The sequence below is a fragment of the Anser cygnoides genome, chromosome 1 (genome assembly GCF_040182565.1).
Source record: "Anser cygnoides isolate HZ-2024a breed goose chromosome 1, Taihu_goose_T2T_genome, whole genome shotgun sequence".
NCBI lineage: Eukaryota > Metazoa > Chordata > Aves > Anseriformes > Anatidae > Anser > Anser cygnoides.
The window spans coordinates 208,479,502-208,495,227 of record NC_089873.1 but is presented as its reverse complement, the minus strand read 5'-3'; the positions used below and the strand labels follow the sequence as shown (position 1 = coordinate 208,495,227).

Below are 15,726 nucleotides of genomic sequence, written 5' to 3'. Positions count from 1 at the left end.
GCTGGACCTGAAAGCTCTCAGAAATGTCACTCTCAGTCGATGAATCAATGGAAGCCCTCAGCCTGCTCCTTAGCAGAAAGTAAGAGCAAAGCTAAGGACTTGCTCCTCACCAACCTAGAGGTAGGAAGCCCTGATGTCTCTCTGGACGGTGCTTGTGTCTTAAGGTAGGACAGAAGATATTGATCCATCTTCTGGGGCCTTTAGATTATCACAGAGAGGCTCAGCAGATTTTTGGAGATCCCAGTGCCATGAAAGGTCGGACTGTGTGTAGGCAGGTGAGCTCCTGTCCCAGCTGTTCCTGAGCCCATAAGGAGATGGACATTTCAGTTTTCCCCTATATGAAAACCTCATCTTTTGGAACGTGCTCCAGGCTGGCAAACCTGCAGTCATATCCCAGTGCGGTTATTTGCAGTAATTAACATAAAGAGAGCACACAGAGGGAATTTGGGACCCAGGCAATAATGTTCTAGTGTCTGTGATCCCTCTGGGCTGTGTATGACTGCATGCGACAGCCCGTCTGCTGCGACCCAACCTCGATATTTTGGGGTTTGGGCGATTGCCCTCCTAGCACAGCTACGCGTGGGCTCCTCATGGCCTGTTTATGCCAGCTGCATTGACGTAGGCAGGAATTATCTGGCTTTTAGAGCTGAGAACTGGCCTCATGTGCCTGGTTTCCCCGGGGACTAACATCTTCCCTGCTGGTGCTCGTCCGTGTCTTGCAGAGGAGCAGGAAGCGCCGTCCAACGCCTTGGCCAGCGTGGTCCAGTTTGTGCCTCTGGAGCTGATGGATGGGGTCATAAGGAACCTCACCAACGACGACAGCATCAGCGACGTGCAAATGATGATGGCCATTGGCAGGTAGGAGAATTAGCGAATGCATTAGTGAATGTTGTTCTCGGTCTGGAGGAACAAAACTGTCCCAAAGCTGCACTCGGTTTCTGTGTGGGGGTTTATCCCAGGACTGTAGCAAAGGCCATTTTGGCTGGTGTCTCGTGAGGTGTGGGGAAAAGGGGAATTTCTCAATCCTTCCTTCCAGCTCCGAGGGTCTAAAGAACTAGAATAAAGACTGTTTTTTATTATTATATTATTATAAAGACTGATTATTATAATTATTGTATTTGTCTGGTTTGATTTGATTTATTTTTTCTCAGAAATAAGCGGTGTTCTGGGATATCCAGCATAAGGTATCTTGAAAAGAATTGATTTTTTTTTTTTTCCAGAAGATGTAAAGGGCCATTTCTTCCCAAAAATCTCCTTAAAAGAATTTCATGTTTATCCCTGTATCCCTTCAGAAGGACATCACCCTAAATCACCAGCCACAGCTAAAAGCCTCGCAGGTGTTTTTTAATGTCCAGCTGTTTCAACAAGCCCACCTCGACCTTCACCAGACGACTGCAGTGCTGCTGGTCTGGATCTTGGTGCTGTGCCATGTTTATCCCTGACGTCAGTGCAGGCAGAGCCCACGGAGAGACATCAAGGCATGATGAAGCAGTAGCGGGTGAAATACTGCCTGGCGTGCCAGACTTGGTCCTTGCAGAGCCAGGATCCTCCCTGGCATCACCAGGTCTTCCTTGCACAGCCGTGTCCAAGTCCTACAGCTCCTCTATGCCCCCATACCCTGCTCCTGCCTTGCCTAGGACCCTCTCTAACTCATGCCTTCCTCAGAGGTCTTCATTTAAGTGGGTGATGTTCACAGGCAGGAGCACACACACTTAGCCCAAGGGAGCTGGGGTGACTTGATCGCACTGGAAAAATCTCTTTTTTTCCCCTCTCCCTTAAAGGATTTCTCCCCCCTCCCCCAGGTAAGTTACACAACAGAAACCCACATTATTCCTGATGAGAACTTTATGCCTGAAGAAAGAGATCCCTTCACTTTGACTTGCTGGGGAGGGTCATGCTATTCCCAGGGGCCAGAAAAACCCAAGACAAAAAAATAAATAAATTACCAGTTCAGTTCTTAACCCTCTTCTCCATCTTCTTCTCCTTCTGGGATCCTATTCCCAGATGCTGCTGTGAGCTCCAGGCGATAAATCCTCCACGAACGCCAGTGCCTAAATATAGCAGTTGCAAAATCAATTGCATCATTCCTTAAAAAATTCTGTGTCACGCAGAAGGGTGAGTAAATGATTACTCAGATTGAGCCAAACATTAAGCAGGGCCTGCAAAATGTAATTAAGCTCACTTAGGAGAAATGCAGAAGTTTTGGCGGTGTGTTTATAGCAGACGGATGCCCCAGAAAACTGCGTGACTGTTGGCCTTTTGATGAGCGTGCTGTGTGCTTAGAAAATCGAAGAAAAATGTACAAGTCAAAAGGGCCTTTCAGCTTGGGATCCCTCGCAAAGTGGTCTTCCTCCAAAGCTTGGGTTTGGGTGTTCATGGCAGGGGAATAAACTGTATGTGCAGTAGAGCTTTTGATCAAGCATTTAAAGAGAAAAGAGCAGTAAAAACAGCAAGCCTGGCACCTGCTGGTACAAGTGTACACCACAATCTCTAAGTTTCTCTTTCAGAGTTTGTCTCTTTTCAGATAAACTCTATTGATATGCACCCACAACTTCAGAAGTACTGATTTTTACTTTCTTTTTATTTTTTTTTTTCTTAGGGTGTATCTGTTTCAAAGAGCCCAGCTCCGGCTGCGGAGAGAGCGCCTGCTGTCACACAGAGATGCAAGCACTTGTTATCTCTGGAAATCAGGATTTGAGCTTTTCAAAGCTGGGCATGCCACATCAATGGCTGCTTTGGCAAATCAGGGGCCCCGCTTGCAAAATGTTTGTACATCTTGCAATGTGGAAACTGCAGCGTGAATTTAAAATGGAATTTGTTCCTACTGCAGCAATACAGGCAGCAGGTGGGGCAGGATTATAACTTGGCCATTGATGTTGGTAAAAAAAAAAAAAAAGCTTATTGCAGACAAGGTTGTTTTGTTCCAGTGTAAAAGAAGATAGGTGAAGGGAGGCCTTTGGATCCCTGGATCTATCTCCCTGCTTTATAGGCATTGATGCTACAGATCCCTTTCATGAACGTCCAGCCACAGTCTTCAAAGCAGGGAGGGCTTTTGCTCCCACTGCTTTCTTTCATAGCTGCCCCACCATTTGATTGCTTTAATGGTTCAGAGCTCTCTACTAATAGCCAGCCTATATTTATTTCCTGCTTTCTTATAGTCCTTTTGATTTTATGCCAGCATAAATAGCTGTAATCCCTCTTTTCCCTCCCTGGTGTTTATTCCGCCGATGTATGCACAGACAGCAGCCCCATCCCCTCTTTGCTTTCCAGTGGCTATACTGAACAAGCCAGGTTATTTCAAGTTTTTCTTGCAGGAAAGGTTCTTCATTTTCATGACCATTTTAACAGGCTTTTTCAGCACCTGCTTCCACTTCAGTTCATCAATCTTGGACATGGATGGAGAGGTTTGTGTGCTGTGTTCCCAATGAGATTCATCATGGCCTTAAACGATGGCTTAGGAGGTGATGGTTTTGCTTTGGAAAATGTATTTTTCTCCTGCACTGCAGCACGATGCTGGCCTTTTCCATGGCTGCTGTTACATTGGGAACTCACAGTCACCTGATGCCTTGCTGCTCTTCTTCAAGCATATCAATTCTCATCATGTAGTAGCCGTTTCTTGTTATCTGCTTCCCACGTGCTTTGCATGTGTTTTGAATGAAGATATTTCATCCTGGTTCTGCATCTCTAATCATCAGGATCTTCCTGAGGATACCTCGATCCTCCTTTTGTTTTGATGATGCCTCCCAGCTTTGCATCATCACAAGTTTCGCAGCTGTGTTCAGGATGTTTGTGCCAACACCGTTAGGTCCTGTATCCGCTCAGATACCCAGACAGATATGATCTACTAGTGTCCTTTGACTAGAAAATCAGATATCATGACAAATCTTACTTTGTCATCTGTGATAAACCACCGTGGCTTGCTACCCCTTCTTTTTAGTCACCCCCTTATTGCCTGTCTTCATTATAGGAACTCTCCTCCCAATCTTCCCACAGAAAGCACCATGCCAGTGTTAATAGGGTCATTAAAACTCACCAGAGTTCAATTTTACTTGATGAACATCACTGCCTCCCCTTGGAGTGTATGAGCTCTTTGTTTCTCTTTCATACCAGCTGTCATTGCTCCTGTTTCCATCCTCATATCTTTTATCTGCCTCCTCTTTGTCACCCTGATCAATTCCTTCCTCTCGGTCAAAACAGAGGCAGAGGATGTGTTTAGTTTGGAAGTCAAATCTGGAGGCTGTATCATATCTTTAATCACCATCACATCCTCCGTATACAGCGATTGCGTGTCTTTCCTTATTCTGCTCTGATGCAAATGTCTGCTGAAGCTTTTCTGGTATTTGTTTTATTATCCAACTTGGCTTGATTTTTGTTATTTCTCAACATCCCAACATATTCTGCTCTTCAAGCTGTTCTTTTTTTTTTTCTTTTTTTCCTCCCAGTTCCTCGTGGAGTTGCTCTTTGCCTTATGTGTTTATTTATCCACAGTTGCTTTTATATATCTTGCACAAGACGTAGGCTTATAAACAAAAGGGGCTGATTGGGTAAGAAAGCTGGACTGAGGTGGGAGATTGTGAAGCCCTGGGATATCTTCAAATCAACGGTCCTGAAGTGATTAGCAAAGTTTGACCTTTGGAGATCCTAAGCCTTGGCTACTTTGCAGTTCTGTTTAACATTTAATTTAAACATGTTTTTTTTAGAAAGGCTTAATTTAAGTAATTATTTAAACAACCTGTCATCACTCAGTCTGAGGTTATTTTCTTATGAGTGACTCTCCTGTGAAGTGTTAGTTGCAGAAACATGGCGTCGTGTTGGCGGAGTGGCTATAGAAGGAATTTGCTAGCTATGACCTTCAGGAATACCTGGCTTCAATTAAGGTTACCAGAATTTTCTTTCTTTATTGTGATTTGGGGAATGAACGTTTACCATTCAGAGAAGATAAAGATCCAAATCTGGGTATTTTTCCTTACCAGTAGCAATGCAGATATTATACAAGTATTGTTAGTTCTCTGACAGCAGCAACGCAAAGACCTCAATGAAGACCTCCCACAGATACCCACCACTTTAAAAACAGAGGCTGTCCTTCTAGGGCCTCCTCTGAAGGATTTATTTGAGAATCCACAAAACAACGCTGTGGTCTATAGGGCACCAGACTGGTGTTAGAAACTTGAACTCGGGTTGATTTAAGTCAATGGTAGAAATCCCCACTTTCTTCTATGGGCTTGGGTCAGGTCCTCTGATGAGCCACAGGATGCTGATGCCATTGCTGTAATTCCGCTTCAGGCTCTGTTGTGCTTTGAATAATGTTATGGATGCCCTGATGAGTCCTCTGTGGCAGGGGTTTGGAACTGGGTGGTCTGTAAGATCCCTTCCTACTCAAACTATTACGTGATTCTGAATGTCTTATGTGGAACCTCTCTCTTACTCGTCCAACCCATTGAATGGACGGGAACTTGGAAGAGATTTAACCCAGAGTGGAGCTGGGCTTTCACAATATATCTGTTGTTTACTTTAAGAGTTTGGATTTCATTTCAGGATGATCGACTGGGTGTCCTGGCCCCTGGGAAAGAACATAGACAAGTGGATTATTGCTCTGCTGAAGGGTTTGGCTGCGGTGAAGAAGTTCAGCATCTTGATAGAGGTTACTCTTTCAAAAATTGAAAAGGTCAGTGGGCATTTTGAAAAACATTTCCTTGCATCTGGGAGATCTTGCCTTTTGACTGGATAAAAATGAGATATGACTTAAGATGTATAGAAAAGATTATGCTGTACCAAGGGGTTTGGAGGGAGCACAGAGCCCACCGCATGTTCTGCAGATGCTGCATTACTGTGCATGGGGTGGTGGGCAGCTAGGAGTAACGTTCTCCAGAAATACCTATTTTAGCTTTGTGTGCCTAGCTCCTTGCTACAGGGAGGTGGGCACTGGGATTCAGCGTGTTTCTTGCCTGAGTGCCTTGCCAAAGGATTTTGGGTGTGGTGGCAACTGCAAGCCCAACCTGAAGTTCTTTAGGGCCTGGTTTGCAGAGGTACTGATACCTTAAAGGTTATGAAATATAACAAACCGAGGACTTTAAAGCCAACCAAACACTTAACTTCCCAAAACGTGAAGCTCTTCTACAGCTTGTCCTTGGGAACATGAAATGCTGTCCTTCAGCTGTGCTTGGATCAGTGCTGGCCCATCGCACCAGTGAGTAGGTTAGCAGGCCACATAGTCACAGGTCAGCTTTAAACCTGTGTCCTGGCCTTATTTGATTTACCAGCACAGGTACAGCCCTACTCCCATTGCCATCTTCCAACACTTTCCATGCTGTGGTCCCACTATGTCCTCCTTTGTAAGATGGAGATAACAACTGGCTATGTCTCCAGTGGAAGTCACCACTGACGTTACCAATACCATAATTATCTACATCAGAGCATTATTAGTAACTGCATTTGTCCCTGTGATCCCCCATGTGCATCAAGCAGTGGCAAGGTAGCTGGGTATCTCCAACGTTTCTTTATCTTTTTTTTTTTTCACTGTTAATGCATAGAAAAAGGACACTGCCCTTAAAACACTGTGTGATTCTTGGAAAACTCTCAGAAGTATGGTCTGAAAGGGGTAGAGACCATTGCCATTTTCTGTAGAATAAGACAAATATCATTGCTTAGCCTTTGAAAGTGCTGAAAGGCCTCTGCTTTCTATCTCTTTGCCTGAAAGGTAGGTGATAAGGTTCCAAATACAACCATAAAACAGGAGAGGCACGTTTTAGAAAATCTAGCATCCCGCTGTGCTCAGGTGGCCTCATCTATCAGGAGGTCTGGAGGTATGTTACGGCTATCAGGATCACCCAGAGCTCTGCACCTCGGTGTGCCAGGCACTGCACAGGCCTGAAAGAGTGATGATAACCCAGATGGCATTTTTAGGGTGCTCTGAGGACACACAGTGGACAGGAGATGACTCTGGAGGTGTGGTAGGTGCCCAGTGCCTCCCTTTCCTGCTGGGCCCTTCTCACTCGTGTTGTGATGCCAGCCTAGCTTCTCATTCACTTTTTTTTCCCCACCAGGTCTTCTCCAAGTTGCTGTACCCCATCGTGAGAGAGGGAGCTTTGTCCGTCCTGCAGTACATGCTGCTGAGCTTCCAGCACTCCCACGAAGCGTTTCACTTGGTAAGGATGTGTCCGGCCCTTGGATGAGTGCATCACCACAGCTGGGAGGGAGCCCAAGGGGCTGAATATTCCCCTCGTCTGCTAGCTTTTGCCTTGTGAATGTAAACCCAGCCCCTGTCAACTTGCAGCCTGGCCCTGCTGGAGGTTGCTCACCCTCTGGTGAACAAGTAATATAGTAATATATATAATAAAGTCCTGATGGTCAGTATTGCCCGGCTTGGTCTGGGTCTGGATCACCACCCAAACTGCACTATTACATTGGAGAAGGAAAGGGGGCATGGAGGGGTGGCCTGGGGAGGAAGGTGGGCAGGGCTGTGCTGACCCAGGATGGGGATTCATGGGCAGGTTTAGAAGATAGGGCCCCATATCTGAACCCATCCTTTCAACTGAGGTGCTGCAGATGTTGCCACTCTGCATCCCAAAGTCATTAGGAGAAGACTTTGGATTGACAGAATCTTGGAAAGCTCAAGTAGCAGCAAATATAATCCCAAACAGCCCTTGCTGTTTCTTAAGAAAGCATCTGACTAGCTCTTGAGCCCTGTGGACCCCGTCACACATGTGATGTCAAAGTGACACCAGTATGTGCTACCCCTTATTTCATGAGGCCATGGGGGCATCTTCCCAAGTGTCACACAACATCAGCGCAGCAAGACTTGAAGACTGGGTCAGAACACTTCCAATCATGAATTCTCCTCATTTAAAGGAAAAAAGAAACCCCAGCAACCACTTTTAGCACCCTCTTTTCATTTCCAGGGTGATGCTTTTTCACTGTTGACACTAAGGCACAGCTCTGCTTCCCACCAGCGTTGCCTCCAGAATGCTGTAGTTAAAAAGTAGGTCTGAGAGCAAAGGCATGCTTGCAGTGATTGAACTGATAAAAGAGCTAATGGAAATTTACTGCTATTAATGCTTGATTTCATACTTTTGCATTAAAGCCTTTACTTTTGGCTTTTCACCTAAAGTTCACAGAATAAACAGATAAGGTTGGAAAAAAGCAAAGCCAGCCAACATTTTCAACTGATGTTTTTTTTCGTTCCTCAGCTGCAGCCGCTTTAAATGAGCCTGATTTCTTGAGAAACTCCTCGGTTTCTAAAAATAGACGTTCCAACGGGTTGTCTTCGATTGGGCGTCCAAAATTTGAAAGACTCCAAAAGCCATCAGTTGCTCTTGGCCTGAAGTTTCCATCTGCAGCCCAGCGAGCACAAATTTCCTCCCCTATTTAAAAACAAAACAAAAAGCAAAACACCAAACCCAACAAAACAACGAGGCATAAACCAGTCATGCTTCTTATGTCTTTCTGTTTGCCCTGGCACTTTGGAAGAGTTTTGAGAATTGTTCCGATCACAGCTTGGCAAAGTATCGGTGCATAAGATGGTTCTGGGATTCGTTTCCCCCACCAAAGCTTTCCAGTTGAAAGGAAGTAGTTGAAATCCCCAACATTTTGAGGAGAAAGAAAGAAAGAGAGGAAGAAGAGTGAGGAAGGGATGACCAAGTAAAGGACGAACTGCAGATTTTGAGCTGTTAAACCAGGATTGTTCTGGTTAAAATCACGTAAAATGGAAATATGGAAAATGTTGCCTGACTAGCACATCTGCAGGGCTGGGAACAGGTTAGCAAGGCTCTGTGCAGCTGTGGGGTCAGCAGAGGGTGCCCGTGAGCAACGTATCTTTGTGTTTGGGTCTGCGTGCTCACTGTAAAATTTTCTAGATTAAAGCAAAATAACGAACGTACTCTTTACGTGCCTGTCGCTACCCATCCGACCATACTAATTCCAATTTAGTTTAAACAGTGTGAAATAAAATATAGCACATGGGGTAACACCTCTTGTAGGTTAATTCACCTATTTTATAGGTTTGAATCCCTGCACTTGGTGCTTAACATATAGCATTCCTTTCCACTGTGGGTGCGTGTTTTAGAAGGTGCTGATCTGCACTAAGAATGGAAAATACAGCATGGCAAACTTTTCTTTTTTTTTCTTTTTTTTTTCTTTTCTTTTCCAGCTGCTCCCTCACATCCCCAGGCTGGTGGCCTCTCTGAAGAAGGAGGACTCCAACTCTGCCACCAGCTCCCTGGAGCAGCTGGCCGAGCTCATCCACTGCATGTTCTTCCGCTTCTCAGGATTTCCAGACCTGTACGAACCAGTCTTGGAAGCAATTAAAGTAAGATATGTACTTCGTGGCCATTTTTTTCTGTATTGCATACGGACTTGACATCTCAGTTTGCAGTGTAGTGCTGAGGGACTGTCCTACTGGTAGGGATGCCCAAACCTCAACACCTCCAGTTGTGGCAGATGAAACGGCTTAAAATTCTGAGTTTGAACACTATATAGGCAAGCTGGCTGTGTTTTGGGAGTAGAGACTTCTCTTATGGTGGATCTGCAGAAGTTCTTGCCATGACTGTGGGTTTTAGTTATAGGTTTAGACTTGAGTGCCTCTAAAGTACTAATACTAGCAGCTAAACAGTTCCTTGCATGGATGCGTGTTCATGTGAAGAGCAGGGAAATGAGTTGTGCCATGGACACCTCCAGCAGAGGAGTTTTGCAGTTGCCCTCTAGTAATTTGTCGTGTAGAAAGACAAGTATTCATGGCACCCTTCTCTCTTTCCAAGGCTCTTCCAATTCCAAATGAAGACCGGATTAAACATCTCTTGGGACAAAACGCTTGGACCTCCCAGAAGAATGAGCTAGCCTGCTTCTACCCACGCCTGGCATCCAAATCAGAGACAGGAAAGATTGGCTTAATTAACTTGGGAAACACCTGCTACATGAATAGCATCATACAGTCTCTTTTCATGGCTTCAGAGTGAGTTTTTGCTCTCTTGCTCCCATTCAAGACTGCTCCGGGGTTGCTCATCACACAGGCGTTATGCTTTCTACACTAATTTTCCATCTTGTTTTGCTTCTCTGGTTTTCTTATGCAGCTTTCGGCATTCGGTGTTGAATTTAACCGAGGGCAACTCCCAGCCCCTGATGACAAAACTCCAGTGGCTCTTTGCGTTTTTGGAGCACAGTCAGGTAATTATTTCATGTTCTAGTTATTTGTTTGGACTGTCGGCTGCGGAAAGGCTCGTCTCCAAGTTGCTTCCTGCCGACTCCACTGTGCTGATAAGGAATTGTGGATCTTGGTGGATTTTTATATCGGGACGAATTTTGTTTACGTGAACGAGGCTAATTTTGGGGGTGGAGGAGGCAAGCGAGTCTCGAGCTCCTATCACCCATGAAAGTGAGCTGTGTTCACACTAGGCTGCCTTTCTTCAGCCTCTGGCCTTTCTGGGTTTGACTGATGCAATCACTAGTAGTTTTGACAAAGAAATCCTTTTGGTAATAGCTTACATATGTGGCCAGCTGAAAAGCCTGTTGGTATAAAGCAGCAGTTTCTGTTTCTTGCTGTGCAGCAAAGAAGACTGGAGCAGTTTGCTTGTCCCCTTGCTTCACAGCAAAGTGCAGTCAATCAATAGACATTGCCTTAAAAACAGTTTGGTCAGAAAAAAAAATCACAGTACCAGCAACAACAACGAACCTGTGGATTCCAGATGTTTTGAATCTTCTGTATTTGAGGGAAATTAAAAAGTTATAACCCATAAACAAACTAATTATGAATGCTTTCTCGACAAATCTGGAATTTAACATGGGTGACTCCAGATAGGTTTCATCTAGGTCCTCTCTTGAAAATACATCTTCCTATCCCTAAAAAGACACAGTTTTTAATTTTTCCCTTGCTGTGAACCCATTCATTTGGGACTCTTCATTTTCCAAGCCTTGAGTTGGCTTGTTGTACTGTGGTATTATGCCATTACAGATCACTTTGGGGGAAAAATATAGAGAACCTGTTAAATCGAATATTTGGCCAAAGAAGGGCCTGTTTTTTTCAGGGCAGGTTAGGGTGCCTGTGATGTGTAAATACAGTAACATATCTGCTTGTAGATAATAGTTTCCTAGTAATTTCCTATCATCATTCTAGTTATTTTTCTTTTTTGGGCAGTACTTAAAGTCACTTCTTTGCCAGTGATGAGTCTTTCCCCATGTTAATTAGGCAGCAGCTTCCTAGCGGTGGCAATTACATTATCACTGATTATGCAGATTACCTGCCTGCAGTGATCAGAATGATGGGTGGCAGTTTAGTGGATTTTTCCCTTTTTAAGGAAGGGATTCGGTGAGAGGGATCGTGATCAAATTAAGTTGATCATCAAATTAAATTCAGGCTGAATTAAGTAGAAGTCTCTGCGTCAGGAAAACAAACCATTTTAAAATTGAATGGAGAAGTAAATGTGTGGATATTTCATAGAAATATATATAAAATATATACTGGTAAAAGCAAGCATATAGAAGCTCCTGTTCTCATAACAGAGGAGCAAAAGGAGGTTCAGCAGGGCTGAAATGAATCCTTCTAGTCCTGGCTTGCAGCAAACCATGCAAGTCTTCCCCTCTGTGAAGTGGGAATCCAAACCCCATGCCTTAAATATGTTTTTCCCTCTTGGTGCCAGCGACCTGCCATCTCACCTGAGAGCTTCCTCTCTGCCTCCTGGCCACCCTGGTTTACCCCCGGTGCTCAGCAGGACTGCTCGGAGTATCTCAAGTACCTGCTGGATCGGTACGTGGCAAGCGCCCTGATTTCGGAGCCCAGCAACAGGCTCCCCTAGACCCGGCGTGATATTTAATGCTGACCCACGGGGATGCAGGGCGAGTGGCTGAGAGCTGGAGGAACTCAAAGAGTAAAGGCTTGGGGTGAAGGATGGTGAGACCAGTCTGGGGTGTCTTGCTTGTGCCATCCTGGCGGTGAGGTCAGCAATGAGTTCAGCTTGAAAATTTCGGGAATTGCACCCCGTTGAGAGGAAAGCTGTTTGCCTGACAAGCCTCCTCTTTAAAATGTTGATTTTTGCCTTTCTCTCACCTAGAAATCCCAAATCCTGGTGTTCTGGTGATGCCCAAATCCTGGTGTCCTGGTGATGCCCCTAGAAGTGGGGTCAATGGCCCATTGACCATCCCCACCCTCCTCCTGCAGCAGACCCCTGTGCACAGGCAGGCTAACCCAGATTAACCCCTACGACTGAAGAACAGAAACCATACTTTAGAAACTAGTTCTTGGCGTTGTACTGGTGTATAATGCAGACTTTTTTTTTCCCCTGCCAAAGATTACACGAAGAAGAAAAAACTGGGAAAAGGATCTACCAGAAACTCAAGGAGTCCAGCTTGATGTCTCAGGCCGTGGAGCATCATTACTTAAACAAGACATTGATTGAGAAGATGTTTGGGGGTAAAATGATGACAAAGATCCGCTGCTTGAAGTGTCTGAATGTCTCCTCCCGAGAAGAAGCCTTCACAGACCTGTCGTTGGCTTTCCCCCCGCCGGACAGGCACATACACAGGCCAGGGAGTGCCTCTGTTCTACCCGTGGAAGAAATTGGCCCACAGTTTATTGAGCCTCCTGAAAACCCAAACCAGGTAACGGGGTCTCCTTGGGTCCGAAGGAAGCCCCCCGTGTCTGGAGACCTCCCAGCTCAGCCGGTGCCAGTGGAAACGCTGGGTTTTCAGGAGGCTGGAGTACCATCAAATCCCTTAAGCAGCGATGCTGTTGGAGCAGAATCAACCAAAGACCCAACATCGGCTTTTGGGGAGCAGGCGTCTGCTCCCAAGGACTCCAGATCCGTCCCGGATTTAATCAACTATTTCCTGTCCCCGGAGAGACTGACAGCGGAGAACAAATATCACTGTGAGAAATGTGCTTCCTTGCAGGACGCCGAGAAGGTGGCGGAGCTGACAGAGGGGCCGCACTACCTCATTCTCACGCTGCTGAGGTTCTCCTTCGACCCACGGACCATGAAGAGGAAGAAGATCCTGGACAACGTCTCTATCCCTGTGGTGCTCAAGCTACCTGTCCTTGTCTCCTCGGAGGAAAACGAGGATGTTTGGCGACCCAGGAAGAGCAGAGCTGGCCCGGGCAGCAGTTTTGTGTCTGTCGTGTACGACCTCTGCAGCGTGGTGGTGCACTCGGGCATCTCCTCCGAGAGCGGACACTACTACTGCTACTCCAGAGAGTGCACTGACACCGTTCCCCACGGGCAGCCGCGGGATGGGGTGCCGAAACCGGCTTCTGACAAGCAGTTGGACATTGAAATCCAGTGGTACCTCTTCAACGACACCAGGGTTTCCTTCTCCTCCTTCGAATCGGTCAGCAACGTGACCTCTTTCTTCCCCAAGGACACTGCCTACGTGCTCTTCTACAGGCAGCGGCCGGGCAGGCAGAGCTGCCCGCTGCACGAGGCTGCGGCAGAGGCTGGCCACCTGCATGGTGAACCCTCGCTCAATAAGGACTTGATGGAAGCCATCTCCAAAGATAACATCCTCTACCTGCAGGTGAGTTCCTTTGCCGTTTGCTGCAGGGTCTGATCCCGTGGCTGTCCAGCTCGTGGGGCAAATTTCCAGCCTCTGGGCAGCGGCAGGGTCAAGTCCTAAGGATAAATCTGCACCAGATTTATCCCCAGAGCAGATTTTATTCATCAGCAGAGTTCAGAGCTTTGCAAACAGCGGTGTCCTGTAGGAATTTGAGGTGAAATTTGGGAGTCCCAGGGAAATTTGAGGGCTCTCTCCCCTCGTGAGGTGCCCGTTGAAGGGACGTTTTCTGCTCACCCATATGGCTGGAGGGACACGACACCTTGATGCATCTCCCCTGCCAAGTTCTAGAGATGAGGACGTGGCCTGGTAACCCCAGCTTAATTCGGAGGAGGCTCCCAGGAGCACCCAAACCACTGCCAACTAACTCCTCAGGGAAGGTGGGAGCCCTTTAGCTGTAGATAATGGCGATATCCTCGTGTTATTTCTCCTCCTTCTCCCAGGAGCAGGAAAAAGAGGCGAGGAACCGAGCCGCCTACATTTCCGCCTTGCCGAAATCCCCGCTGTGGTGGAGGGACTTTGACAGGGACAAGGACGATGACAGCTCCTCGGGGGGATGCAGCCCTGCGGCGGGCGGAGGTGGATCCGGCTCCTTTCACGGACTTGTCTTCTAGCAGCTGGGTTAAACCAGAACATCAAACATCCACGGGGCCAACCGAAAGCCAGAGGCTCCTCTTCCTCGCCCCGCTGACAGCGAGCATCTCAAGAGGAGGATTTGGGGAACGTCACGATGGAAAAGGACTCAGGCTGGTTTGGAGGCTGCGTTGTTGGCACCTGGAGGGTCGTCCTGCTTCCTATGCACTCAGTCTTAAACGCCTTAAACTAACCCTTGCAGCTCAGCGCCTGCAGACAGCTCGGAGAAGTGCCCTTGTGCTTCAGCGCGGTCGTGTCTTGCCTGCTGCCACCAGCCTGGGGAGGACACGGGGTGGGGATGGGGTTGGGGAAGGACCCAGCGATGGTCTGGGGATGAAGGCTGCTCGTGCACATCCCACCTGCAGCCCTTCACGCAGCACTGAGTTTTGGGGGACCTCTTCACAGTTGTTTTTTTTTAATGTGGTTGTGAAAGAGCACCTGAACAAACCTCTAGAGGTGGAAAAAGGCTGAAAAAAGGCCCCAAAGAGGCCTCGCAGCCAACACTGCGATGCTGCTATGCCGGGGGGGGGAGCCTGCAAGCTTCCCTGGGGGCAGTGAGCATCAGCAGGTTCACCAGAAGGGTTTGGTGCAGCACTGCAAAGCACCCAAAAGATGCTGAGGAGCACGAACTCCTCCGGCCAAGAGAGACTGACCGTGGTGTGTGGTTGTTTTCTGGGGCTCTGTCAAGCCCCTCTTGCATTACTGGTGACCTCTGGATGCTGTTAGCGTACATGGCAGCCCAAGGCACGCAGCTGCTTGTCCAGATGTGTCTTTAGGCTCGGTGAACCTGGCATTTCATGGCTTGAAAACTGGGCTTTCCTTTGAACCTTGAACCGAAAGACAGAGACCCCTGCAACCACTAGCTATTTCTTCAAAGTCCTGATTTACAAGGAGAGCCACCCAACCAAATACGCTATATGCACCCAGCATAAATACCTAGTATGTAAACCAATGCTTTATATGAATCAATAATGGGACAGGGACTGATTTTGGTGGCAGGAGCCAGCCCAAGCCCTGGGCAGTGCATCTATAGGATTGTGGCTCCCTCCCCGGCTGCTCCCCACCCATCGTCCCAACCTGCTCCTTACTTGCGCCTGTAGTAGATTTCCTCTAGCTCCAGTGGCAGACTTGTGCCTTAGGTCCTGGGTGCGGGGCCTAATCCTGACGGGGGGGTTTTGGGGGAAGCATTTTTTTTTTTTTGCTGTGGAGGACAAGACAAAGCACAGACATTGCTATGGGTGATGCAAGCAGAAAGTCTGCTAGAGAGGACATTTTCTGGCACGGGATCGAATCTCTGGCATATACTATCATATATATTCTTTTATTGTCTTTCCTACATATAAATAAAGGAAATGAATTAATTCAACACAGAAACTTCGTGTCTTACAGCAGTACTCATGGGGTGGATGGGGTCAAAAAGATGATGGGAGAGGAGCATTCCAAAACCTTCCTCTTGCTGCCACGCCGGCTCCCTGCTCTGTGTTGGAGTGTCACCTGGAGACATTTCCTGAGCTCTGGGCTACCTGCTGGATGGTACTTAGCAGGAGAGAGTCTCTGCCT

General features: G+C 47.0%; 1 protein-coding gene across 3 annotated transcripts in view; it reads left to right on the top strand.

Moving 5' to 3' along the window:
* Positions 1 to 15,726, top strand: part of USP35 (ubiquitin specific peptidase 35) — a 24,989-nt gene extending 9,263 nt beyond the window's left edge. For all 3 annotated transcript variants that reach the window (XM_066989958.1, XM_066989959.1, XM_013187387.3), the window contains 9 exons: positions 723 to 858; positions 5,536 to 5,665; positions 7,044 to 7,145; positions 9,146 to 9,304; positions 9,753 to 9,946; positions 10,065 to 10,158; positions 11,628 to 11,734; positions 12,276 to 13,497; positions 13,977 to 15,726. In XM_066989958.1, coding sequence (XP_066846059.1) covers positions 723 to 858; positions 5,536 to 5,665; positions 7,044 to 7,145; positions 9,146 to 9,304; positions 9,753 to 9,946; positions 10,065 to 10,158; positions 11,628 to 11,734; positions 12,276 to 13,497; positions 13,977 to 14,147 — 2,315 coding nt within the window. In that variant the 3' untranslated portion in view covers positions 14,148 to 15,726. The remainder of the gene's footprint in view (positions 1 to 722; positions 859 to 5,535; positions 5,666 to 7,043; positions 7,146 to 9,145; positions 9,305 to 9,752; positions 9,947 to 10,064; positions 10,159 to 11,627; positions 11,735 to 12,275; positions 13,498 to 13,976) is intronic.